At 40.9% G+C, this 26152-nt stretch overlaps 2 protein-coding genes across 3 annotated transcripts in view; one reads left to right on the top strand and one right to left on the bottom strand.

Moving 5' to 3' along the window:
* unc5cb (unc-5 netrin receptor Cb) overlaps positions 1-16497 on the top strand; it is a 119203-nt gene extending 102706 nt beyond the window's left edge. For both annotated transcript variants that reach the window (XM_080477357.1, XM_080477356.1), the window contains 9 exons: positions 162-353; positions 2016-2378; positions 5585-5672; positions 5937-6108; positions 10278-10511; positions 11772-11921; positions 12019-12183; positions 12937-13115; positions 15061-16497. In XM_080477357.1, the coding sequence (XP_080333483.1) occupies positions 162-353; positions 2016-2378; positions 5585-5672; positions 5937-6108; positions 10278-10511; positions 11772-11921; positions 12019-12183; positions 12937-13115; positions 15061-15220 (1703 nt within the window). In that variant the 3' untranslated portion in view covers positions 15221-16497. The remainder of the gene's footprint in view (positions 1-161; positions 354-2015; positions 2379-5584; positions 5673-5936; positions 6109-10277; positions 10512-11771; positions 11922-12018; positions 12184-12936; positions 13116-15060) is intronic.
* Positions 16498-18315: 1818 nt separating this feature from the next.
* The window catches only part of bmpr1bb (bone morphogenetic protein receptor, type IBb), a 52281-nt gene continuing 44444 nt past the window's right edge, over positions 18316-26152 (bottom strand). The window contains exons 5-14 of the mRNA XM_080476874.1: positions 25059-25218; positions 24238-24340; positions 23980-24082; positions 22334-22430; positions 22117-22261; positions 21646-21838; positions 19979-20276; positions 19703-19878; positions 19480-19610; positions 18316-18829 (exon numbers count right to left, since the gene is read on the bottom strand). Coding sequence (XP_080333000.1) covers positions 18704-18829; positions 19480-19610; positions 19703-19878; positions 19979-20276; positions 21646-21838; positions 22117-22261; positions 22334-22430; positions 23980-24082; positions 24238-24340; positions 25059-25218 — 1532 coding nt within the window. The 3' untranslated portion in view covers positions 18316-18703. The remainder of the gene's footprint in view (positions 18830-19479; positions 19611-19702; positions 19879-19978; positions 20277-21645; positions 21839-22116; positions 22262-22333; positions 22431-23979; positions 24083-24237; positions 24341-25058; positions 25219-26152) is intronic.

The raw sequence follows: 26152 nt of genomic DNA, 5'->3' as shown, positions 1-26152 counted from the left end.
GTAGATGACTATTAATATCCGGCTCAATTGTAAACCAGGATATTAGTCTGCTGATAATAACTTCATCCGGACATCAGAGCTTATGTAAAATGCTGATGTAAACTTATGAGATTTTAAAGGACTGTTTTTGTATCTGTGTTTCTCTCTCTCTCCCACCTCAGTGGCCCCCAGCACAGATGACGTAGCTCTCTATGTGGGGATTGTCATAGCGGTGATCATGTGCCTGGTTATCTCCCTTGCTGTGGCACTCTTCATCTACAGGAAGAATCACAGAGACTTCAGCTCTGACATCATCGATTCCTCTGCCCTCAACGGAGGATTCCAGCCTGTCAGCATCAAGACTGCTCGCAAAGGTGGGTCACATGAGAGATATGTGCTCTTTGGACGTGTTTAGACAAACGGACCTTCAGTTTCCGTTCCATCCATCCATCCATCTTCTATATGGCTTTATCCTGGTAAAGGTTGTGGCAAGGAGTTGGGGAATACCCTGGACAGGTCACATTCATTCCGATGGGTGATTTACAATCACCATTTATCCTCACACAGATGTTTTTGGACTGTCACAGGAAAAGAACTCACACTAAACCCCTGTGTTTGCTCAATTTACTTTAATTAAAGTCGAACAGCAAAACAAGGACAAGTAGAGTTTCAGTCTTAAATTCTCTATTTATGAAAGCAATGTGTCATTTTCTGTCAAACAAATTAACCCATAAAGCCTTATAATCTACTTAAGCCCCCTTCAACAGAATAAAATATATTTTTTTGTGTTGTTGAAACCCACATTATGTTAAGAGATTTAATCACTCTGGCTTACAGAAGATGTTGTAAGATACTTTTCGAGAAAAGTGGAGCCAATTATTTCAAAAGCCCCGATCTTTCAGTTTATAGTTCATGGAAACTGTTAATTTGCACTCTTTTATTTATCTTTAAATTACAGATATTTTTTCCATGTTATGCAAAGTGTTGTGTACAGTGCTCATTTTTATTGTGGATTCCTTCTTTTTATCATGCCTTATCAGAAATACCCAGAGATCCTGTGATTAACAATTACAAAAATAGTGATGGTAATAATTTTATTTATATAGGGCTTTCATAAAAATCAGGCACTGTTCACTTTTCAAGTAAATACTGTGCTCTTACGAGTCATGTGGGGAATCATAAAAGCACCTTGCAATTGCAACTTTCTACTTTAATATAAAAAACTAAATCGTAAACAGTTGGCCTGATTTTCTAAACAAGGAAAAAATAAATAAATGAGGAATCAATGTGTGTGTAATTCAGTTTGTATGCATGCAATAAAAATGTATTCAACTTCAGATGATAAAGTTGTTTATTTAATACAATGGTCTTGATGAAATCGTCTCTTAAATGAATATAGTAAAAAAAAATTAAAACATCCGATGTCTGAACCAGCCAATCTTCAGACAAGGAACATAGTACAAAACATAATTTTCTCTGACGAAATCATTTGTGGGAAAATACATGTAATGCATAGCAGCCACTTATTCCCACAGCTCATTCCCACAGCTGTTATAGAATAGTTGTTTTTAGGGTCTGCGACTACAGCACAGCCAACTTGGAAGAAAGTTGTGTGACTTTCATTAACATCTGTATCATTTGTAAACTTGTGGTGTTGAAAACAGAGGGGGTGGTGAATTTGGAAGACGCAGAGCTCCCGCTGCCCTCGCTCCACCCACTCAGCCCAGCTATTGAACATTCATCCTCTTACCTACCGGGTAAACTGAACGTTAGCGATGCCATCTGTTACCCATGAATCACAGCTGCGCGCATAACTTCCCTGACTGAGAAATGTTTCTGGGTGGTGAAGTGGACTTCCCTAATGAGTCAAAAACAAATGAGCACAGCCAAGCAGCGGTCTTGCTGATTGCTGCCAGCACTTAATTTCCTTGTGGTTATTTTGGTTTTCAAGTGAGTTTCCTCCCACTTACTTCCCCTTTCGCCCTGTTCTGACATTTACTCCACTTTCCCCTTGACACACTTCTTTCTTTTTCCAGCTGATCTCCTAACAGCACCCCCTGACCTGACCTCGGCGGCTGCCATGTACCGCGGCCCAGTTTACGCCCTCCATGATGTGGCGGACAAAATCCCCATGACCAATTCTCCTTTGCTGGACCCACTTCCAAACTTGAAGATTAAGGTGTACAACTCCTCAGGTTTAGTAACCCCACAGGATGACCTAGGGGGAGAATTATCCTCCAAACTGTCACCCAAGCTTCCTCACTGCCTGCTGGACAACAGCGACAGCACGATGGGCCGTCGCACGCAGACGCAAACGTTGCTCCGCAGCAGAGATCCGTCCTGCACCGCTTTGGGATCCTTCAGCTCACAGGGAGGACACCTCATTGTGCCCAACTCAGGTAATGAAACAAGACAATCCATTCATGTTCTATATCACAGTATCCAACAAAGTGTTGTTAGAGTGAATCCCAGCTAACTATAGATGAAGGCTGGATGCACCTTAGAAACGTCACCCATCCATCACAGACACAGAAAGTCACACAAATTCAAGCTTGGAACATCTTAGAGTGACTAATTAACTTGAAAAATGATTGTTTTCTGACTGTGGGAGGAAATTCCAAGGAAGACTCAGGCATGCACACGGAAAACTTACAAACTCCACAATGGAAGAGGGTGGAGGGCTTTCAATAAATAGTGCCTACATGTATGTCTTCAGTTTTTCTCTTTTTCTCTTGAAGGGCCATTTATTTATCACATACGTAGATGCTAAAAAAATCACTTCAAATGTGGTATCTGATTCTGAATAACCTGCTACAAGGTAATTGCCTGAACCTCATGGGCCCCCAATAAAGGTGCAACTTGCCCTTTTTAGGCATTGTATTAAGAGAACACTAAGTAAATGTAAGATTTATTAAGGATCATTATTGTTTTCATTACTTCAGATGATACATGATTTGTTTTCGTTCAGATTTAGTGGATATAAATATTCCATTCCGTTCAATTCAATTGAAATAACTTTATTCATCCCGGAGGGGCAATTCAAGAGCACACCGAGTAGTTCAATTTAAAAGGCATCAAAACCACATCATAAATATCATCATAAATACCCATCTAGATTTCTCATATAAATTGATGAGTTCAAGTTCACAATCTTCTGTCTCTCTCGGTTTGGTAAAGATTGCATATCAGTGAAAGTTTAACTACATTGACAATAAATATTAACACAAAAGAAAAATACCAAAAATGAAGGCACATTTTTTTTGCATTACTTTTGGTCTGTTTTCATCATTACATACATAAAACAAGCTTTGCTAACCCAAAAAATATGAAAAAAAAAAAAAAAAAGCCATTAAAATTGACATGTCCTACAGATCAAGAACCAAGTTTATTGAAAATGTAGTTTTATGTGTTTCTGAGATTAAGGGTTGATCTTTTCAAATAGGGGATAACATAGGCGGTGTAAATAGTTTTGTAAAGACAGACCTCTGCTACCTCTGCTACCTTTCCTGTTCTACGAGCACCTAAACAGATGTGACTTTGAAGTAGAACGCTGCGCCATATGCAACCTATCAGTGTGCCGACTGCAGCATGACAAGGGTTGATGGATACCTAAGGTGTGCACACTCCACGTACCGGAGTAGAGGTGTACTGTTTCAGGCAGCTTACATTAGCCATGCTGTCCTCACTTCAAACGCATGCGGGCTGTTTGTAACATGCCGCAGATGCATGTCGACAGGCATAGACAAACCAGCAGTGGCATTAAAGGGTACACAGACCTCTCATGTTTCTAAAGTTGCTCTTTCTTCGTTTTGATACCTGTAAAAGGTCCTCAGCTGTTGACTGTTTCTCTGCCACCTCATCATGTTACATAGGCAGCAAGAAGGAAAGGGCACTTTTGATACTTGATCTGTTTGTGCGTCTGAGTAATGAAATATTTTGTGGCACTGTCAGTGTGGCTGTTTAGTATTTTGCATCTTAAAATGCTCCCCCCCCCCCCCCCCCCCCCCCCATCTCTTTGAAGCCTCGCTGCGAGGCAGTGTGATGCTGTGCGAGACGTCCCCGTGGCAGAGTTGTGATTGCCTTGCTAGCTAGCTGGAGAAGCTGTCTGTCACCTTTTTGAAAAGTTCAGTACAAGGACATGGGAAATCAATGAGCTATCAGAGAAACCCCCTCCAGAGAGAGAAACTGAGTGTTTTGTGTGTGTGTGTGTGTGTGTGTGTGTGTGTGTGTGTGTGTGTGTGTGTGTGTGTGTGTGTGTGTGTGTGTGTGTGTGTGTGTGTGTGTGTGTGTGTGTGTGTGTGTGTGTGTGTGTGTGTGTGTGTGTGTGTGTGTGTGTGTGTGTGAGTGGGTTTGTGTGTGTGCGCAATAGGGAATTTGAGGGATAGGTTCCTCAAAAACACATGGGACAGCGCATCATATCAAATCAATCTTGGATGGAAAAAATGTGCATCATGCCGTCTGCCGCAATATGGAAATGCTATGAAGAGTGGAGAGATCATTGATTTTAGAAATGAAATGCCACATCATTTCCTGATGCCATAGGAGAAGGCAATAAAGTGCAATAGTGTTTATATGTGGGAACGGCGGGGCATGGCAATTATTATTATATTTTCTTGAAGAGAAATGATAATAATCACTTTTCACTGGGGCTTTAGATGCATTTCCCTGGTCCCACACTGAACTGAGATGTGCTGCTTACACATAATATGATGTTAGGTATAATATTTTTCTTCAATATGTAAAAATAGAGTAATAACAAGAATTTACTTAGTGTGGTTTTTGCTCCGATGCACTATTTTATATTACCTCTGTATGGTTCGTCTTACCTAACTACCTAAAGCTTGCAGGGAGAGCTTCTTATTTCACTTTCATATGTTGAACTACAGCAATAAACACTATTTACTTTGCAGTGTGCTATTTTACATCGCGTCAGTGTCATTCTCCTTACTCACTGTCTACCTAGCAATCCAGCTTGATACCTAGTTGTACACATACCTAGTTATACACGTGCGTACACAATTTGACACACATCAGTCATAAGATTAGGACCACCCACTCTGTTTATTGTGTAGGCTCACTTTTGCTGCCTAAACAGCTCAGACACTTTAGGGCAAAAACTCCACTAGACCTCTGAAAGTGTGCTGTGGTATCTGAAACTAAGATGTTAGCTGAAGATTCTTTAAGAGCTGAAAGTTCATCAAAGTGCCTCAGGGAGCCTTGGCTACTTTCTATGGACCATTTTTAATATATACTGACCACTGCAGCCTGGAAACACCCCCACTGGAGCTACAGCTTTAGAGACCTTGTAGTCTTTAGGACTACATCTGAATGATTGCTAGTCTATTTTTTGCCTATTTTTAAAAAATAAACCTTGATGGCAAAATATTAACTTGACGCCTTTTTTATTTTACCTACCAACTGGTCCCATGGTAAATAATCTGTGTAATTTACTTCCCCTGTCGGAGGTCTTACTGATCTGTGTATTAAAACCATCAGTGTCGCCATAGTCATGATTATCATTTAACAATACCTAGATGTTATTACTATGTACTTTACATCACAACTTACACTGCATATCGTCCTTTATTTGTCTGTTTGTGTGCAGGAGTCAGTCTGTTAATTCCAGCAGGGGCCATTCCTCAGGGCAGAGTGTATGAGATGTACGTGACGGTTCAGAGGAAGGACAACATGAGGTACGGCGTCGCTTGCCACGATGCCCGAGAGCTGTGTTTACCCCTTTCAGCTCCGCAGTGTCACATAGACTGAGATGGCTGTCACGTTGTTACTAAACTCTGTGTGTGTGTGTGTGTGTGTGTGTGTGTGTGTGTGTGTGTGTGTGTGTGTGTGTGTGTGTGTGTGTGTGTGTGTGTGTGTGTGTGTGTGTGTGTGTGTGTGTGTGTGTGTGTGTGTGTGTGTGTGTGTGTGTGTGTGTGTGTGTGTCTCCTGTGCACTTCCAGGCCCTCTGTGGATGATGGCCAAACGGTGCTGAGCCCTATAGTGAGTTGTGGGCCCCCTGGTGCTCTGCTGACTCGGCCCCTCATCATCACCATGCACCACTGCGCTGTGTGTGACGGCCAACAGGACTGGCTGATCCAGCTGAAGAGCCAGTCACCACAGAACCAGTGGGAGGTGAGATGTGCCATTCACAGCGACACTGTGATCCACTGGACTTGAGTGTTTGTTGTCAAGTTGTGGTCAAGTTGAAAAATAAACTAAGAAAGCATGTGTCTGAACTAAGATTCACAGTAGGACTCCATCCACCATACAGACATTGTGAAAACATGTAATATGAAGTACATCAAAGGGATCAAATCTTTCCTTGTGTGTTTTTCTCAGCTCAGCTCACAGGAAATCTTTTCCAGCAGCCGCATGCTGAAGTTATATAATTCTGTTCCTAGTTTTTCTGTGAAAACACAGAAAAATCCTCAAACTAAGATGAATGACAGGGTGTGTTTAGTCCCTCTCAGATTTGAGTTTGATTTCAGTTTTACAGTCCAGTGACTAGGAGCAGCTGTATAGTGTGAGTATAGATGTACAGTGTGAATATAGGACACCCACCCCACCCCACCGCAAACTACAATAGAAGTTCAGCCTCTGAGTTTTTTTGTATGGTAACAAAAGCTTATCATTATTTATGTGTTGTTAAGTGCACATGCATGCAGAAATTGTGGAGCCTCATACTTGCAGACTGAATCATTACAAGTACTGACGAAAACCTGGGTTGCTGTCGGCAGCGGTGTGAAGATTTTATCCTCTCCCTCCATTTGAAGTCACAATCACAAAGACACATAGACACAGAAACAGCCCAATTACCAAGGCATCATTTGGTAACGAAACTTTATACCAACATTATGAAAGCTGCTTGTTAGGAGTGAGCTAGTAAAAAATGGACCAGTGGTCATCTCAGTTTCCAAAAATACCCCCAAAATAACAAAACCTGTTGCGGACCGTCATTGCCATCATTATTTTTACCAGTCAATAGTACTTTGTTGGTACAGTGTGGTTTTTAGTGAACTCTTAAAAGCTTTGTGTTTGCACCTTTTTCGGAAAATATGGAGTAATAAAAACACGAAGCAGTGAGAATAACACTGTACTGGACTTTAATCTTTATTTTCTAAACAGACAAATCAAAAAGAATAACACTTTCAGGAAGAAAAAAAGCCAAGTGTCTACCATCAGCATATATTCAAAATAAGATCTGCTGTCAGCTCATCATTGCATAGTGCCTTGAATAACATTATCTTCAGGAATTCTTTGCACAATCTCTCATACTGATGCGATGACATGACTTATGGAGCCGGGAAAAAAATAAAAAATAAAAAATACTGCCCAACTGGCCCCACTTGCCTTTTTGACATTGACGAATTACTCCGGGGCTTCCAATAAAGCTCTGTGTGAATTGAGTATTTTTAAGGAAGAAATAACTGAAATAACTATTGATTACATCTTTGACCTGTCAGGAATGCAGATGGTAATATGCGAGGTGACGGCCGCTTCCTTTATATGAGTTTCCTTCCCCGCTGAGGCCGACCTCCGTGCTGCATGAGTGAAATATTGTTTTATATGATGTGCTCTGTCAGACTCCGTATTCATCACCGCAGCAGAAACTGGAGAGATGAGCTCCTGTAAAGAAGTAATTCACGGCCAGCTATATTGAGAATAATCATTTCTGTTGGCTTCTGGGATGCTGCGACCCTCCCCCACTGAGGCGCGCATACACAAATTCACACCGTGTCATTGAGGAAACATGTTGTTGTGGTGATGATGAAGACAGCGGGTCATATAATGAGGAACATGTGGGGCTTTCTGCTTCAGTAACTCTCCTACAAAAATCCCTCAGTGCCTCAAAAGAAAAAAAAAAGAAAAAATGCATGCGATGAATGCACGCGGTAAATAAATTAGTCTCTGTGTTTGCATGTTTGATTGTTTTTGCATGCACACATATGTAAGAAGCAGAAACCCGCTCTTCCACTGTGCGTTTCAATTATCCCTCAGTAAGGAGCCCCAGTGCCATCCCACAGGAGCCGTTAAAGAGTCAAATGATCTGCCATAATACTGCTGTTAAACGGCCTTGCTCACAATAAAATGCTGTAATTCCTCTGCTGTCTCTCATAATAGGATGAATTAATACCACTGTGCTCATCATCACAGTGTTTGGATTAGAGACGGTGTGACGGAGAGAAAGCATAGGGAAGATTCAAAGGACAAACAATACAAATAAAGAGGGTCACATCAGCCTCTGCTGACCGGGCAGTTTAAATGCAACAGAAATATGTCCTGGCATGAGTGCTATTCCAGGGGTCAGCTACAAATGGCTCGGATACTCACACTTCCATTACCTCATATTCACAATGTCAGAGTGTCAAACATTAGCAGTGCACACGCTGAGTGTTATTTATAAGGGACTCGGTGAATGTGAACAAGCCACGACCTTATTTGTACGTTATCCATTAGGGTTTAATTTATATTCAATTCAGTTTTAGTGCGGCTGGACCGAGCATGAAGCTGAGAAGAAAAGCAACATATCGCCAAATTAGATAATAATTTCCAATTAGCAAACAGATTAAGAAAAATATGTGACTTGTTAATCAGTCCATACAGTCATTTATCTTCTTTATGCCATTTATGCGCAGAGAAGCGTTGCAGGGCCTGGAGATTATCCAGGCTCACATTGGGCATAAGTCATGGTACAATCCGAAGAGGCTTCCAGTTTATGGCAGAGCAACTCGGGAAGACAGGAAATCGCCCCCAGACTCACATGCATAAGTGGGATTGCTAATTAACTTAACATGCATGTTTTTGAACTCTGGGGGGGGGGGGGGGGAATAAGCAGCAGTACCTGAAAGAAAAACCCACCCAAGCACAGATAAAACATGCAAACTCACAAAACATAAAAATAGGTCCCATCAATTGATGTTTAGCTAACATTCGAAGTGGCTTCATTTATTTGTGCCTTGCTCTGGTAGAAACATGATTTACAGAACATAATTAGGAAAATTGTACTAATTCTACTAGACGTTGTCATTATCGTAAAACGAATCTTTCCCATGACAGTGTAATCCACACCCCTTATTAGTGGGGGAACAATTTATGGTCTTTTTACTGAGCGTCTCAAACTGGTTCCACTCTCTGTAATGTTTGGTATAATGTCCAAAAAGCAGACTTCATTGACTCAAATGACCAAGTAAAATTGCAATCACCCGCAACTAGTCAACATTTTAAAGATATGCCTAATAAAATGTTCTTTTGTCAGCTAATGGAACAGTTTTCTAGCACATAGCAAGGCAGCATCTTTAAAATCACTCATTCCACTACCCGTGGGGGGAAATCTGGTATTTCACCAAGTGGTAGGGTTAGGCAGGTGATGAATGGAGTTAATACAGTATTTACTGCGCGTGCTGATATTTTAATGATTTTTTTTCTTTTTTTTTGATAAATGGGAATATCATTTAATTGTGTGTACCTGAGGTTATAGGGATCAAACGTAGATCTTCTCGCACATACAGCAGAAACATTTTAACGTGAATCAAGGTTTGGCATGCCTTTTTAGTTTTTAGTTTTTCCTTTACTTTAAGGGCGATTTAGACAACAAATATATGCAATAAGCCAACAATCCGGCATATTCTAATTCTGTGGAAGCTCGATTGTGTCTTCTATTCAGAAGTGGCTGGTAAAGTATTTCATGCGGTGTTTGCTTATCTTATGACTTTTTTATTTTTAGTCTCTACATTTGAAAAGTTATTATCTGTACTTTCTACTCCTATATTCTTTAGGTTAGTTTATTTCTAATATCAAGCTCTATGAAAGATTATTCTGAGTTACAGTGAAAGGATCAAACAAGCTGACAGTAACAGTGATCTGTGCTGAAGCTGGAGAGTTGACAAATTCAAGAGATTTAACTCATTCATGGTTGAATGCATTGATTTCCCTTTTTTTGTTTTTCAAATAGAGAAGTTTTTAATGGAATTCAAGTTATTTCCTGTTTTAGCTTAGATATTATTAGATAATAATTTATTTTGTGATTCAAAACTTAGATCTGTGTGTGTGCATACATGTTTCTGTATATACCAACCAACCAGCCTTAGGTTCAGAAAAGGTTCAAGAGTCAAATAAAAACATGCCGATGAAGACATTTAGATTAATTTGGGTCTACTGTGAAATGCCATTAATCATGGCCCCATTTTCTTTCCGCCTTTTCACTCTGTTACTCTTGCATAAACATTCATCTTGGGAATTTTTGCCTATTTTTCTTAGCTCATTATCCCTCACACTTTTCTTTGCTGCTGTCCACGCTGTAGGATGTGGTGGTGGTGGGAGAAGAAAACTTCACCACGCCGTGCTATATCCAGATGGATGACGAGGCTTGCCACATCCTGACAGAAACACTGGGTACCTACTGCCTCGTGGGCCAGTCCCTCAGCGCTGCCACCACCAAGCGCCTCAAACTAGCCATCTTCGGGCCTGTCACATGCCCTGCCATGGAGTATCACATCAGAGTTTACTGCTTAGATGACACGCAGGACGCACTCAAGGTAAATATGCAATGAGCCGTATGTGCGTGCTCCTTCTTTTGTCCTTTTGCATAAAGCTGTATCGCAAAAGTCAAATGCTTTTGTAGGCATTTAATGATACTTGTGAGCCTTCCTTTTTTTCCACATCATGACGGAATTGTTTGTGTGTAGGCATAGCCAGCAGATGAGGTGTGGGAGGCAGAATGAGAAATCTTTGTCTTGGAGTGTCACAATAACAGGAGACAAGCGCTTGCATTTGAATTGCGTTGCTGCTCCTGGAAAGACAGTACGGCAGCACCGGCACAGAATAAGCCACCGTTATCCCCTACTCCACTGTTGTCTCATCACCTCAATTCTGTTTATTACCTGCACGCACCTACATGAAGGAAAGATAAGGAAGGATTATTGTACTGCGGGGGGATATTGAACACGGTTATTAAGCCTGGGATCGGGTAATGAGAAGTGATAGTCATCCTCCTGCAAGGACATTGAAGTTGGTTTGTGACTGTCAGGTTGAGATTGAAGTTCATAAAGCCCAGAGGATGAATGTGCTATAAAAGCAATTTGTAAATTTCAGTTTGAGCAGTGTTGTTGCAGGATGTGCACGTTACTATGAAATAAAAGTAGAGTCGTGCACATTGAGTCAAATTGGTAAAAGTAGATTTACTGATTGAATTTTACTAAAGTAATAGCAAAGTACAAACTCAAAGTATAAAAGGTTTTTCATGAATGTTTCGACTGCTGCTCCTCTTCAAACCAACAGCTCGAATCATTTCTTCTGAATGAATCCTTAAATGAGGAATGTCTTCCTGCCTTAGGTTACCTATTTAAGTTTTCGCCACGTGTCTTCTACGGTATACTGTATGTTAGAAGACAACATGACATATGTCACATATACTTTGTGTTTATTTCAGCATACATTAAAGTGGGATATTTTTCATGATGTTGAAACCTTGATAATTGATCTAAAATGTAAACTGGAACTGAAGAAACAAAACCCATGTGAAATGTGATGAACAAAAAGAATGTGTCTGTGCAGACATAAGATATTTCTGCTATGTTGTTTCACACCTCTTCCTTTCAAAACAATAAAAACAAATAAATGTCAGTATGCATGATGTCTTTACCGGTGGTTTCCAAAGTGTGGTTAAAAGAGACGCAGTAATAGGAAATCTCTTTGTCAGGAAGATGCTTTTGGTGCATCCTCTGTGAAAAGGTGTATCCTCCAATACTTTGACTAACCATGATCTACAGTGACAAAGTGCTGTTTTGTGAATTTAGGAGGTCCTACAGATGGAGAAGCAGATGGGTGGGAAGTTGTTGGATGAACCAAAGACTCTCAGCTTTAAAGACAGCACCCACAACCTGAGACTCTCCATCCACGATGTCCCACACACGTTGTGGAAGAGCAAACTACTTGCCAAGTACCAGGTACACTTCTAAAGCAACCTTTCTGGAGAAGCCGTAAAGATTATCAAGTGGTTTTGGACACCTGAATGACTCCTCTGCCCTCATCGCCTCTCCGCAGGAGCTTTCCTTCCAGCAAGTATGGATCGGTTCACAGAGGAACCTCCACTGCTGTTTTACACTGGAACGCTTCTCCACCAGCACGGTGGACCTGGCCTGCAAGATCTGTGTGCGCCAGGTCGAAGGAGAAGGACAGATTTTTCAGCTGGACACTACATTGTCAGAGGTGAGGTTTAGTACTTGAATGGATCGCGCTCCAAAAAAATCACTGTATTGAAAAGGGTTTCGAAGCCTTTCCACTTTCACTGCAACAATTACCTTCATTCACTTGTTCTCCTCAACTTCCCACGGTGTGAGACACTTTAATGAATTCACCGCCGCTTCGACTTCCTCTCCTCTATTTCTGCAATGTTCACAAAAACTGTCAGTGTGGAAAACGGGGAGTCTCAACCCCGCTGCTCTCATATAGTCTTGCTTATGACAGACCATTGCAGACAAGAGGGGAGCTGAGGGGGGATAATCACCCTGTAGTCATGCTGTACTTGCTTTACAAAGGCCATCTGGCCAGGAGAATAGAGCTTGAAGGATGGAGGGGCACTCTGCATTGTGCTCAATAATGAGATGAATTACAGTACATGCAGTGCAGAGCTGTGTCCCTGCCTGGCCTTGGTTCATTTGTCTCTCGGTCTTGATCTAGTTTCTGTAGCCAGACCTCCAGCACTTAATTCTCCAGATGCAATATGCTTGAAATTCACTCAGCTTGCCTCAGTAAATGGATGGCGATAAAGCGAATGATATTCCCCCTTTTAAGGCACCTGGAAAAGAAACTTTGTGTGCTAAAGATCCATTTGAACTCCATTAGGTTTCATTTTGTAAGATGGCAATTTATGCACATAGTGCCCTGCAGCCTGGAAAATTTCTGGACTACAGTCTTTTGTCTTTTGTCCCCTTTTAATACCGACCGTTCTTTGTTTCGCAGGATTCCCAGAGCATCGACACGTCTCTGCTGGATCCGGCTAGTAACATCACAACACTGGTGGGGCCAAACGCCTTTCGCATCCCTGTTTCCATCCGCCAGAAGTTGTGTGGCAGCCTGGACGCACCGCAGACCAGAGGCAATGACTGGAGAATGTTGGCCCACAAGCTTAACCTTGACAGGTGGGTAGACGAACGGAGCAGCCTGAGAGACGAGAGCAGTGAGACTATGACTCACGTTCAGGCCCTCAGTGATCGCCGTCTGGCCGCAGGAACAGGTTGTCTGCAGGCTTTTACTCCTTTTTTTTTTTTCTTTTTTTTTCAAATGAGTGAATGAAGCCAACAAACACACCAAAAGCAACCTCCAATTATCTCCATTAAACATTGACATCAAGACCTCAAGGGGAGTAAAACTGTTGATAACTAATCTATATTTAATTTGATTGTGATTGTTCTTTGGAAATATGATTCATTTCGATAAGCATCGGCTGAATTGAGATTAATTGTGAGCGAACTGAGCCACGGAGGAAGAGAGAGAGAGCGAGAGAGAGAGAGATGGAAAGGCACTTCTTGCTTTCAAAACGTCACCCGCGTGTCTTTTGATAGACTTGTGTGTGTGATGGAGGTACACTTCGCGCCCATTTATAAGGTCCCATCTCAGCAGGGTGGCCTTATCACAGGCAGCAGCTGCAGATTGACGAGACCACTGACGGAGTCTGGCATGAAGGAAGGCGAGTGCAGGCGAGAGGCTTGAATCGACCTCTCACTCACAGCTAACTGTGATGATTCATACAGCACAACAGTCCCTACGCAGCTCACCAGTGTTCATTTTTATTTTGTGAATACAACAGGAAAAAAAAAAAGGTCTATTTAAAAAAAAAAAAAAAAGAAAAGAAAAAAGTGGGTTTGAGAGAAAGAATTTATTTGAAAATGTTTTTTGTTTAAAGGAAGATTTTTTTGTTGTTGTCATCAGGTCAAGATCCTCCATCCTGTGTGGAATTTGCTTGTTTTCCACTTTATGAATCTGAATATGTGTGATTGGGACTGGCGATTTATCCAGAATATAACCTGCTGGGATCGACTTCAGCTCCCAGCTACAATAGTTTGGATGAGTCACTTTTGAAGATGTGTTTTCTTGGTTAACTTTAAGGGAATTTTATTTTAATTTTTTTAAAGGAAGAAAATGATGTGAGCATGTATTTCAGTGCAATTTTTCAGTGGCATCTATACTTAATCCTCTCTAAGCAGTACGGTTGTTATCTACAAAAAAATGAAAATGCCTGCTGTTTGAGTTCAAAGATATCTGTGTAGATTTTCTAATCCAAAATTTGGCGTTCCATCTCGCCCTGTCCGTTACTGTGTGAGTGTGGGTGATTGGATGAATGTGACTACCAGTGTAAAGCACGTCGAAACTGCTAAAGAACTGAAATGGCTTTAAGTATATTCACCATTTACATGATTGCCCTTTTGGTGTACGGATCATCAACTTGGAATAACGGCACAATTGACAACGCACGTAGTCCATCAATGAGCGCTTTGAGTGTGTGACAGCAAAATGAAGCTTAATAACATGGAGTTGGAACTGTTGGTGGGGTAAGTTAAGAACATATTAAAGACACTAAGAATTTCATCAAAGTGATTATTTGTCAGAAACTCAACAGTAGGAAGAACAACATAAGAACAATAGAAAAATATAGTCTGATATCACCTCTGCACATAAAACTGTTGGAGTTATCTGAGGAAATGCCTCTCAGCACAAAAACAACAGTTTCTCTGCCAAAGCTGATTTGCACCTTCTTTTCAAATGCATTAAACGCAGACACAATCTTAAACAATGCAATTACTTCTCGGTGTTGTAAATCTCATTCAGTGTGGTAAATAAATCTGTTGGCCTCAAGCCTGCCCAGTATTTTGTTCATTCTGGTAGAAACACCTGATCCTGCTTTTTCATTAAGGCAAACACTAAATGGATAGTGTGTGTTGTTTACAACTCAGTAGATCAGCTTCCATGTGTGTTTTCATGCTATATCATCTTTCAAATCAGGTTTATCTCATTTGTCTTTGAGAACCATCCACCTTCACAATCTGATTCCTGGCGCACTGTGTTTTTCCTGCGTCTTTCATTCAGGTATCTCAACTACTTCGCCACCAAATCGAGTCCAACAGGAGTCATCCTCGACTTGTGGGAGGCCCAGCATTTCCCCGATGGCAACCTCAGTCGCCTTGCCCAGGTACTGGAGGAGATGGGGCGCCATGACAGCCTTGTTCCTGCTGTGACTGAGCACTGACACCTGCCCACCGGGGAGCGTGACATTCCAGGGAGGAAGAAGACACAACAGGAAAACAGGAGAAAGTGGGGGACGCCCCGAAAGCGGGAGAGTCGTTTCTCATCGACGTGACAAATGCACGTATACTCTCAGAGGCACTGCCTGAGTGTACACTCAAAGAAGATAGGAACAGCAAGGTCTACTCAGCCATGACCCAGTTAAACATTGGCAACAAAGGGTGTAAAAACTTGGAGAGTAAACAAAAAGCTCTGCCAGTCATTTTCTCTGGCTGTTTCTCGCTCTCTCACTTTCTCTCTCTGGTACAACGACTTGATATTTTTGGCTCTAGTTTCCTTGGAAACAGCTTTCCAGTCATTCAGATGGACTCTGTGGATGTGGAAGATGCATCCTTTCAAATATACAAGTTAGTGACATGCGATCAGAGGTCACAGGATCCAAACAGGAAGACTTGAGTCAGAGAAAACATCTCTCGCTCTCTAAAACCAGTCTCAAAGCCAACTCCATGGACAAGTATGTGTTCTGTGATAACATAGTATTTAATATTATGCCTATTTATACATATATTTTTGGTTTTGTATTTTATTCTGCCTGTTATTTGAATGCATTGCAGTGTCCGCTCGTTTTTTTCTTCTTTTAAACTGTATCATAGCACCACCTGGTGGATGTGGTAAACATTTACCCCATCCGCCACGTTCACAAGCAAATCCATGATGTAATCATTTTACAAATTTAGTGTCGCTATTGTTAACTGTTATTAATATTTTAATCATTTTATGTTTTGGATTTTGTATCATGTGTGCTTCTTTTACATGATTGTGTTTTATTTTTTGATTGAGTTGCATTTATGATTTACTTTGTTGTTGATTTCTAACCAGGCTTCTTACACAAGTGTTTCCCCCAGACAGAGACACATTGAGACAATTTCACACCATCTGATGACTTGTATGTTGCTTGAGATAATATTTACACTACAGATGTCAGGCTGAGAATAGAGGAAAAGCTATTTAAAAAAAAAAAAAAAAAGGGGAATCAATCAAGTATATTTTTGTAGGACCAATGCAACTTAAAAACAACTGCTTTTTACCAAATGATTGACATCCAAATGTTCAATGTACTCCAGAAGGTGATCGTGTAAATGACATCTCATGCGTTCGGAGCTGAACATTGAGAGGATGACGGAGATTTTTACTCAGACTTTGATGTTTGTACATTAATGACAGAAGCCATCGATGTTATGATGACACTGAATCTGTGCATAAAAATATTTGTGATCGCTGTAAATGCAACATTCCTTTGATGCAGCTGCACTTGCAAATGTCCGAGTGCTCTCAGTTGGTTCTTGATGACTTGCAATTATTTTTTTGTTCGTTATTGTTCAAATCAATTTTATTGGCAGTTGTCCCAGTTCGCCTCAAGCCGTCTATGCAAACTTTGCATCGTTTTGAAACAATCTCGACATTCTCCATTGGCTCGCCATTGCATTCCCCAGTTTTTCTTCAGCTTCATGACTATTATTGTGTATAGTGAGAATGTAGCCCGTCTGTTATCTGACACTCATGATGTTCCTCGCTACAGCTTGCATTTCATCTGTCAAGTTATTGTACAAAGTGTAAGAAAGAATTTTTAAGACTAATAATAAATTATATTTATATGCAACATTGAAACCGTAGCATGGCTCTTTGATGATAAAGATCGGTTGTACTTCGGTTTCCTCCCCTCAGTGCTTAACAGACGTCACTCGAATAGCAGATTTCAAACTTAAAAGCCCTTTGCACTGTTGATCACATTTACCCATTCATACATACACTCACACACCAGTTGTGATGGCTGCCATGCAAGTGTGCGCCACATGGACAGGGTGAGAGAAGGATCAAACCACCAAGCTTTGGATTTGAAGACAACTATTGAAAAATATATGCCTGTTGAGTGGATGATTGTCTCTAGATTTAGTGCATAGCTGTGAGATTTTGACTTTTTCTGCGTTTGCCCTGTTATCAACTGGCATCCTATCCATGAGTGTATCCTGCCTTTCACCTGCTGTCAGATGGATTTCAGAGGGTTATAAGACAGTTTGGGCAGACGCATAAATACCATACACAAAGTTTGAAGACATAGTTATTTTAATAGGGAATGTAATCCAGCACCACTCACACACTGGCATTAATCACATATGTACAGGTTAAATAAGGCACGTAGCATAGTGACAGAGTGGATGGGACATGTTCTGTACACGGATCAAAAAAACATTTTAACATTTAGCAAGGCAATAATTAATACATTTTTTAATAACTGTACAAATTAATACAAGTTGACAGAAGAGGAAGGCTTAAGCTGTAGAGCCCTGAAAGACATTTTAACTCAGTATCAAAAGGAAATACAACAATCAGCCATAAGATTATAACTTAATATTGTCCAGGTCCCACTTTTTCCTACCAGACCTTTCAAGGCCTGGGCTCCACGGGACATCTGAAGGTGTGCTGTGGTATCCGGCACCAAGATCAGCAGACCCTTTAAGTCTTGTAATGAGGTGGGGCCTCCATTAGACCACATGCATCAATAAGTTTGTCCATCCATGATGGTGTTGCCAGTTCCTTGGACCACCTTTGACTTTCGAGTGACCAATGTGGACCGAGGACACCCCACAAGAGTTGCAGTTTTGGTGATTCTCTGACTCATCTGTCAAGCCATCACAATCACCAAACTTACCAAAATCCTTACAAATGCCAAATAATCTACTATTAACAAATCAAATGTATAATTGCTGCCTTATACAGTATGTCGTCTCTACTAACAGGTTATTTATTTCACCTGTCAGCAGTCATAATGCTATGGCTGATGGAGTATATGCTATATATTCTGCAAAAATGTTTTCCTTTAAAGTAGACTTACTCAGACTTCTTCTGTAATAATAATAATAATAATAATTAATAATAATAAACAATTGAGGTCACTGGGCATGGATTTGCTTATTTAGATGGATGACAATCACCATAAATGGCTTTGACTGTGAACTCTTGCTAAAACAGTTTACAGCCAAGTGTGATACCACAACATGCAGTGTACACGTCTCAAAAGTAAACAATGAAAACAACGGCAGCTGTGACAGTACAGAAGCCTGCCCTGCGAATACTGCTACATGGCTTTAGAGGAGCGGCGCGGCAGCGTGCTCTGTCTGGAACTGTTCAGAGAGATTTCAGTCCTCCACTCAGACGGCACAACCTGAACCTTTGGTCTGACACGGATGCGGCTCAGACAAGAAAAGCCAGTTCTCCACCGACATAATACGTTTTTCGCTTTTTGTCTGTCTAACTTCATGGTGTCCATTAGCATTACCCTTCCTGTCAGGTTGTTGTTGTTGTTGTTGTTGTTGTTGTTGTTGTCTCTTCTTTTTCCCTTTCTTCTCTTGGCCAGCACAAATGGCCTGTGCCAGTGGCAATGACAAGTCTCTGGGTGACGAGAGCGTCTCTCCTGACTCTCTCTCTCTCACAGTTTGATATCCTGGGACTCTAACATCTTAGCCAAGGTCTTCTTCACCCTCAGGGCTGTGAGGCGAGAGGCCGGGTTGTGAGCCCAGCACTCCGACATCAGCTTTCCCATCTGCCGTAGACACTGAAAACACACATATACACACAAGGGGAGATAAATGGCCTGCTGAATGAGTCAATTATCAGTTGTAGACTATTGGACATGAGGGCTTCAAGGTGCATTTACAGTAAAGCGTGTAAAAGCTGTAGGTGAAATATTGCAAGTAAAACACTTTTCATATGTTCTTAACACTATGCAAAGTGAATGAACAGAAGATAAATCAGTAATTAGTTTTTAGCATGACCATCATTTCAACCAAAGTAACAGGATGGATGTCTAAAACATTGCTGCATTAGTGATTTCTCAGGGTACTCCAGTTTCCTCTTAAACAGGAGTTTGAGGTCAGTCGAGGTGTTAAAGTGAGAAACTGGAGAAAGCAACATAGACGATGGATAGAAGAAGGTGAATGACGCCTCTGTTAGAAACTTCCAGGACTCCTGATTGGCTATTGGGATTGTTCTCCACTGCTGCACAGTAAATCTGCAACCAATCAATCTTCTTGTTTATATTACATGATCAAGCATTAGGTTGCTTTTTGACACATCTAAAACCTTCTACAGTACCGTAAGCTTATCTATTCTATTCTTACATGTCAAAATTTAGTTCTGCCATCCATTGATGAGTTATAAGCTGTCTTTTTATCATAGAAGAAACTTCACTGTTGGAAACCGCACCTCATCACTGCTCCAGCGATTAGCAAAGGAAGGTCTTTGTTTCTTAATGCAAACGACTTCTCTCATGTCCTCATACGAAGGATCGGTAGACACGAGGTCATGATAAGGCAGCTGATACTCTTCCACGATGCCTGTGGGAAAAGTGTGACAATCATGAATAAAATGATGCAAATTATGATTTATTATTATTTTTTTCTGTTTTATTTTGTGTCCCCTGCCTCACCTCCAGAGAGACACCGGCGGGCCATCTCCCAAATTATGAGCCCAAAACTGTACATGTCAGCCATTATAAAAGACTGGAAGTAGCTTCTGTTTAGACTCTCATCCAACACTTCAGGTGGCATGTAGCGCTTCGTACCAACTCGTAGGTTCGGAGGGATTTCCACTTCATTGGTGTCGCTGAAACAAAAAGGAATTCGGGAAATGTTGGCATGATCCAGTAAATTTCCAAGGTTCCATGCGATAAAATAAGTGCTGTAAACCCGAATGCATGTCATACCTCTTAAACTTGACAGCGAGTCCCAGGTCTGCAATACAACATGAGCCGTTTCTTTTCACCAAGATGTTTTTACTCTTCAGGTCTCTGTGTGCGATGGCTGGTTTGCCCTTCGTGCCATAGATCTCAGTGTGCAGATGGCAGAGGCCCGATATGGAGGAATAAGCCAGTTTCAGCAGAGAGTTGACGTCGAGCGTGTTGGACTTGAGGTAGTCGTACAGGGATCCATTTTCATGGTAGTCTGTAATGAGGTAGAGCTGAGTCCACGAGCCTGTTCCTTTAATGTCGGCTGCGATGAATCCTGCGGATTAGACGGCGGTGAAGAGAGAGGTGAGAAATGCGGAACAGGGTGGGAAACAGCACCGATGATTTCATTCACATTATATTGATTTGTGCTCTGTTGTGAAAAGTAATTTTCTATAATTTTACAACCGTCACATCATGGACTGTTGATTCACTGTGACAAAGGAGCTCGGCACGGCACTACATGAAGCAAATCCTTTTTTTTTCTTTACTTCAATATAAGATCTGCTCATTCCAATACTAGCTACATTCATCCACAAGCAAATGAGCATATCTTTAAACGGGTCTCTAATGTTGATGTGATGGCTTTCATTAAATTATATTTAGATTCCAATCTGGACCTACATACTGATCTTTAAATATGCTCTAAAATGAATCTTCCTTTCAAAACCAGTTTCATCCAACGCTCATCACCAACATCACCATACCATTCTGTAAACTGTTTCAGAAATCCGAAACAGTTTTATTACCCATCCGCTACTCTGCTCCACCCTCAGTATTATCGAGACCAGTAATGCAATGATGAAAGGGTGGACAGGTGGGATGGTGCTTCAATTCCTTGGGAACGAGATGAGCATGCCTCCCTTGTAAAAGTTAATGGATTAAATAATCTCCGGCAGCATACTTAATATCACGTTTATCTCACCTCAACCATGACTTTCCACTATGTTTACTGGGGTCATCACACTACAACAACCTGGTCCCGCGGGCCACGTTTGGCTGATTCTGAAAGCTTAGCGTTTATTTTGAAGTTGGCTACTCTCATTTTCTAGTCCATCTAGTTTATGCTTGGTGACACACTTCTACCATTTTCACTGTGTTGAAGGATAACAATTTGAATCGTCATCAGATCAAATATGTAATGAAGTACCAGAACTTGAGTTGAAGCTGAGCTTGAAACCATGAAATGTCCTGTTGTGTGAAAAGATATATTTTATATTAATTTAATCATTATTTCCATTCATTCTCTGAGCAGAAGTTGTTTTTTGACTTTACAATATTTATTCCAATCATTGGACTCCTAGCCACAACCTTAACACTACATCTTGTCCCTTTTGAATTCATTTTCTTCCATTAAATAACTCCTATATTTTCTTATAGAAATGATTGAAACCTGTTTTTGTTGGTGTTCGGAGAAGTTCCCCATCATCCATAACATGTTTGAGAGCATAAATGATAGAGCATCATCCTTTTCTTGGGAATGAGTTCCACACTTTACTTTCAGAACAACTGCAAATACGGTCTGATTTCTTCATATCTGAGAAATCAACTCTAATCGTAGTAACCCGGACCTTTTCCTTGAAGTCACCCCAAGACAGACATCTCAGTCCAATTCACTTTATAACACTCCATGTATGTGGCCTTACCCAGTATATTATCATGTCTCATCAGGAAGGTCTGATAGATTTCAGTCTCTCTGAACCAGCTCTTCTCGTCAGTGGTGAAGAAGACCTTCACAGCGACTCTCTCCCCTCGCCATTTGCCCATCCACACTTCACCATATCGGCCTTTTCCGATCTGCTTCACCATCTGAATCTGCTTGGCGATGGTACGCTGGACCTTACAAATTACAGGTTATTCAAAGTAATCAATAATAATATTACAACTTTTTAAACAATTTTATTCACATTGTAAACAGCGTATTGAAATTCATTGTTGGAAATTGAATGTTGCCATTCCAATGGTTAAAATGCCATTGATAAATTAATTTAGCACAGAATTAATGTGATTCATTTTATTTTTATTTTGCTTGTTCTATTTAAGACAATGCTGTGGTATCGCTGCTATGTGGACAGGACCTGTGGTGAACATGCAGGTGTGTAAAGACTTCTTCCTACCAGCAGAGGGAGTCCTGACCCAGAGCCTGACCCGATGCTTCGGGAGTGCTCTATCAGGTCTTTCAGAGATTCCCCAGGGGGGATGTAGGTCTCATCCTGCTCCAGATCGATACTATAACGTGGCCGTGACTCTTGCCTCTTATACCTGGCACAGTGATTCAAGTTAATATCAAAAAATTGTGTTTATTTCAAAAAGTGCAAGAGGCAAGCACCCCACCTGATGTAGCAGAAGACGAGGATCACAGCAAGGATGATGATGCAAACTGTGACTGAGATAAAGAGAGCCATGTACTGGATACTGCGGTCCACATAATCTGAAACAAATATCAAGCATGCAAGTACAAATTACATACGTTTTCAACTTGAAGGGACACAGATCTTGGTCTGTAAAAGTAGAATTAGAGAAGAGGTGGCGACAGTCATTTGTTCACTGTAATCACCTCAAACATCTATCTAATTTTCATCGGTAGGGAAGTTATTTTCTCTTCTTTCCTTCACATTCTAGCCTGCACCCAACCCCCTCTTTTTTTTTCCCTTTTTTTGCAGTTTGTTATCGATCACATCCCCTTCCTGAAATCCACATATCAGGTGTCACACTGACATCGCAACAGAAACCCCAGAGGCCCAACGCTGCTCTGGGGCTCTAGCCTTTCTGCCCTGGACCTGTCAATCAAACACACACACACACACACGCACGCACGCACGCACGCACGCACGCACATACATAGACACACATTTGCACTCCAGCAAAACACAAAGCCTGAACACTGCAGGTTCTTCTTGGGAGGAATAAGGAGTGACAGAAAATAACACAAAATCTCTACATTAAGTCACTGTGAAGTTAATGTGAGAAGGAATAGATACACCTTTTAGGTCACCGACCATTCCAGATGTATCTATTTAGATGGCAAATCATGAGCAAACACACTGAACACGTACAAACTTGTAAGAGTATAATCACGACAATAAAACAGCTTTTAATATAGTTGTTGAGTTTTCTGCTGCACGCGGTTTAGATTTTACTGTTTTATATATAAAGATACGAGTTGTGAAAATAAACTATTCAATACGATGGTGTTTAAAAGAATTTTATCTTTTTCTTTTCAAATTTTGTTGTGGCAATCTGCACATATTACTTCTCATAATAGTGAGCATCTTCTGTTAATAGACCTGTTTGACAATATCTGAAACTCCTTTTGAGGATCCAATCGGAGGAACAACAGTTACAGTTTCTCATTACTCATTGATAGACCTTATAAATTTGTCACCATTTACACGAAGGTCAAAATGACATACTTGAGGTTGTGTAAAAGCATAGTTGCAAGTGTGAGAGAATGAGCAAGAGGAGGAAAAAAACTGAGTGTGTGTGTGTGTGTGTGTGTGTGTGTGTGTGTGTGTGTGTGTGTGTGTGTGTGTGTGTGTGTGTGTGTGTGTGTGTGTGTGTGTGTGTGTGTGTGTGTGTGTGTGTGTGTGTGTGTGTGTGTGTGTGTGTGTGTGTGTGTGTGTGTGCGTGTGTCGGTGTGTTGTGGCGTGACAGATGGACAGATATCTCACATCCGTCCTCAGGCAAGAAACTCAAGCAGGCCCTGGGGAGAGGCTGTCCTTTTCATTAGAGGGTGAGAGAACAAGCCAAGTCTGCAGGCTGCGTTTCACCTGCCTCTCTCTCTCTCTCTCTCTCTCTGCCTCCCCGGAGCAGCATGTGCCACTTCATTCCAGCACCACACTGTGGTTTGTAACAGTTTAAACTGTCACTACCCATCAGCGACCCAGCGTGGCCTGAATGAGCGAGCTCTAAAAGCCACTCACGCTTCAAAGTGGGGCCGGATTTCATCGTGTGAACAAATGTACGTCTGCATGTCTCACCTGACGTCATGAGCGGAGGGAGAGTGGGATGTAGGTCTCTGTTGCAGAAGTCCTGGCCCGTGCAGCACTCGATGGCTCTCCTCAAGCGTGCGTTCCCTGAGTCCTATCACAAACATAAATGGAAATGTCCATTTTTCAGTAAAACTAACAAGAACAGTCACAGTCAGTCATGAAGAGGTCAAAAGGAGTTGCCAGTCTGTAATTTAAGTAATGCATCCAGGCAATTCAATTGTACAAATTCACATAATGTAGACTTACTCTGCACTGAAAGTCAGATCCGGCTCGTCCCAAACAGCCTGCAGTCAGAATGGCAAGACCCCCCTCCTCCTCCTTCATCATTGTAAAGCAGAAGCCATCAGTCCTACAGAAAACACCAAAGTCAGAACCGCTTAAATGAATACTGCTTCTTTAACCATTGAATGATAAATCTTTTATATATCTGAGAAAGATTTAGCTTTGGTGTTATCAAAGAAAGTTACATACTACATATTTGAATGGGTTAAAGAATCTATATGAAACTCTGATATAGTCCAATTTGGTGTTTGCTGTACTAAATAGTGACAATGATATATAATGATAGATCAGTGACAAGTACAAACACATTCACTGAATCTGTTTTGTTGGTCCAACTGTGGACCAACAAAACTTATGGACAAAAGCTTATGGTCAATGAAAATATGATGATCAATCCAGTTATATTGTCTAGAGATGACAAATAGCCATGTACAGAAACTGCTGAATGAAATTAGTTTTATAATTTATGTGATTTTTAGATTGTTATAAATCTAAATATTTACAATTATATGTATGTGGAGTGAGTCATACAGTTGTTCAGCCTTTTTAAAGAATAAAGAAAGTCAGTTTCTAGACTACTAAGGTTCTATATTTAGGAGCGGTATCTTTGATATGAAGAGAGAAAAACAACTTTATATGTCATAAATGTAGAAAATGTTAAGGTGAAGCCATGTTTAACAACTAAAATGAAGCTCGGTTTATTCCAAGGGTGGATAAGACTCCAAAAATATTTTCTTTGAAGTGAATGTGTTCGTGAGTACAGTAGTGAGTGCATTCCACCGTACATGCAAGTGTTGTTGACAGAGTCCTCGCGGCAGTGGTTGTAACAATGGCACCAAAGCACATTCTCAGCAGAAACGGTGGCCGGGCTGCTGCTCTCCTCCGTCCTCCGCTCTGATCCCCCCTTCCATCCGTTCTTCAGGAGCATGGTGTCCAACATGTTGGCTGCACAGTGAAGAGAGTCAGGAAAAGAGACTGAATGTAGAATCAAATAATAAGACAAAAAAAACTAAACCAAAAAAAAAACATTTATTTTTACTTAGAATGTTACTTTATTTATTTCTAATTTTGAAGACCGTAAGGCTGTAGCAATCTTGGCACTGTTACCATGGCGATGCAGTTCACAGAGAGTGTGACTATGTGTTGAAAGTAACCCCGCTGTTCTGAACTGGACTCAATGTACCTGTATGAAGTCTGGAACCAGAATAGCAGTACTCACTAGAAAGAGGCCTTTGTGTGTGTGTGTGTGTGTGTGTGTGTGTGTGTGCGTGCGTGCGTGCGTGCGTGCGTGTTTCTGCCTTTTTTGGATAAACGCTTTACATTTACAACAAATTGAATCTGCGACCTGCAACACATTTCTGCAGTCTGAAGTGCTGTCCAAATGAAATTACACAGCACAATGGAAATACACATAACCAGTATTTGATTTGTGATGAAACTCACCATTAAAAAGATAAAAGAAGAATTTCAAAGACAAATTCTTACTTAGTTTGGAGAGGCTCACTATTGACGCTTTGTAGCACATACTACAGAAGTAGGATAGATGTTAGTATATTGTTAACATTCAAGCTTTTTCATTCTTAAAAAATACTTAACAGAAAATTACAAAAGTCAAAGATGAAACACAAATAAAAGAAACTTTTTCATAAACTTGCTTTAAAAACGTTTAAATAGGAACAAAATTGGAAAATTATCAAACACAATGTATGAAACACACTTTCATGAGGTTATTTCTTCTACTTCCAGTCAACCAGAACACAAGATGTGGTAATCAATGCAAGTTCAAATTGATTAATGGAATTAGAACTCAGGTTCCAGTCCGGATTAGGATTAGAGACCTTTTTTGTATGGAGACTGCATTTTCTCCCTGTGTGTTGGC

Source organism: Lipophrys pholis (genome assembly GCF_963383615.2).
Source record: "Lipophrys pholis genome assembly, chromosome: 12".
Classification (NCBI taxonomy): Eukaryota; Metazoa; Chordata; class Actinopteri; order Blenniiformes; family Blenniidae; genus Lipophrys; species Lipophrys pholis.
Note: the sequence above shows the minus strand (reverse complement) of the source record. Positions and strands in the feature narration are given on the sequence as shown.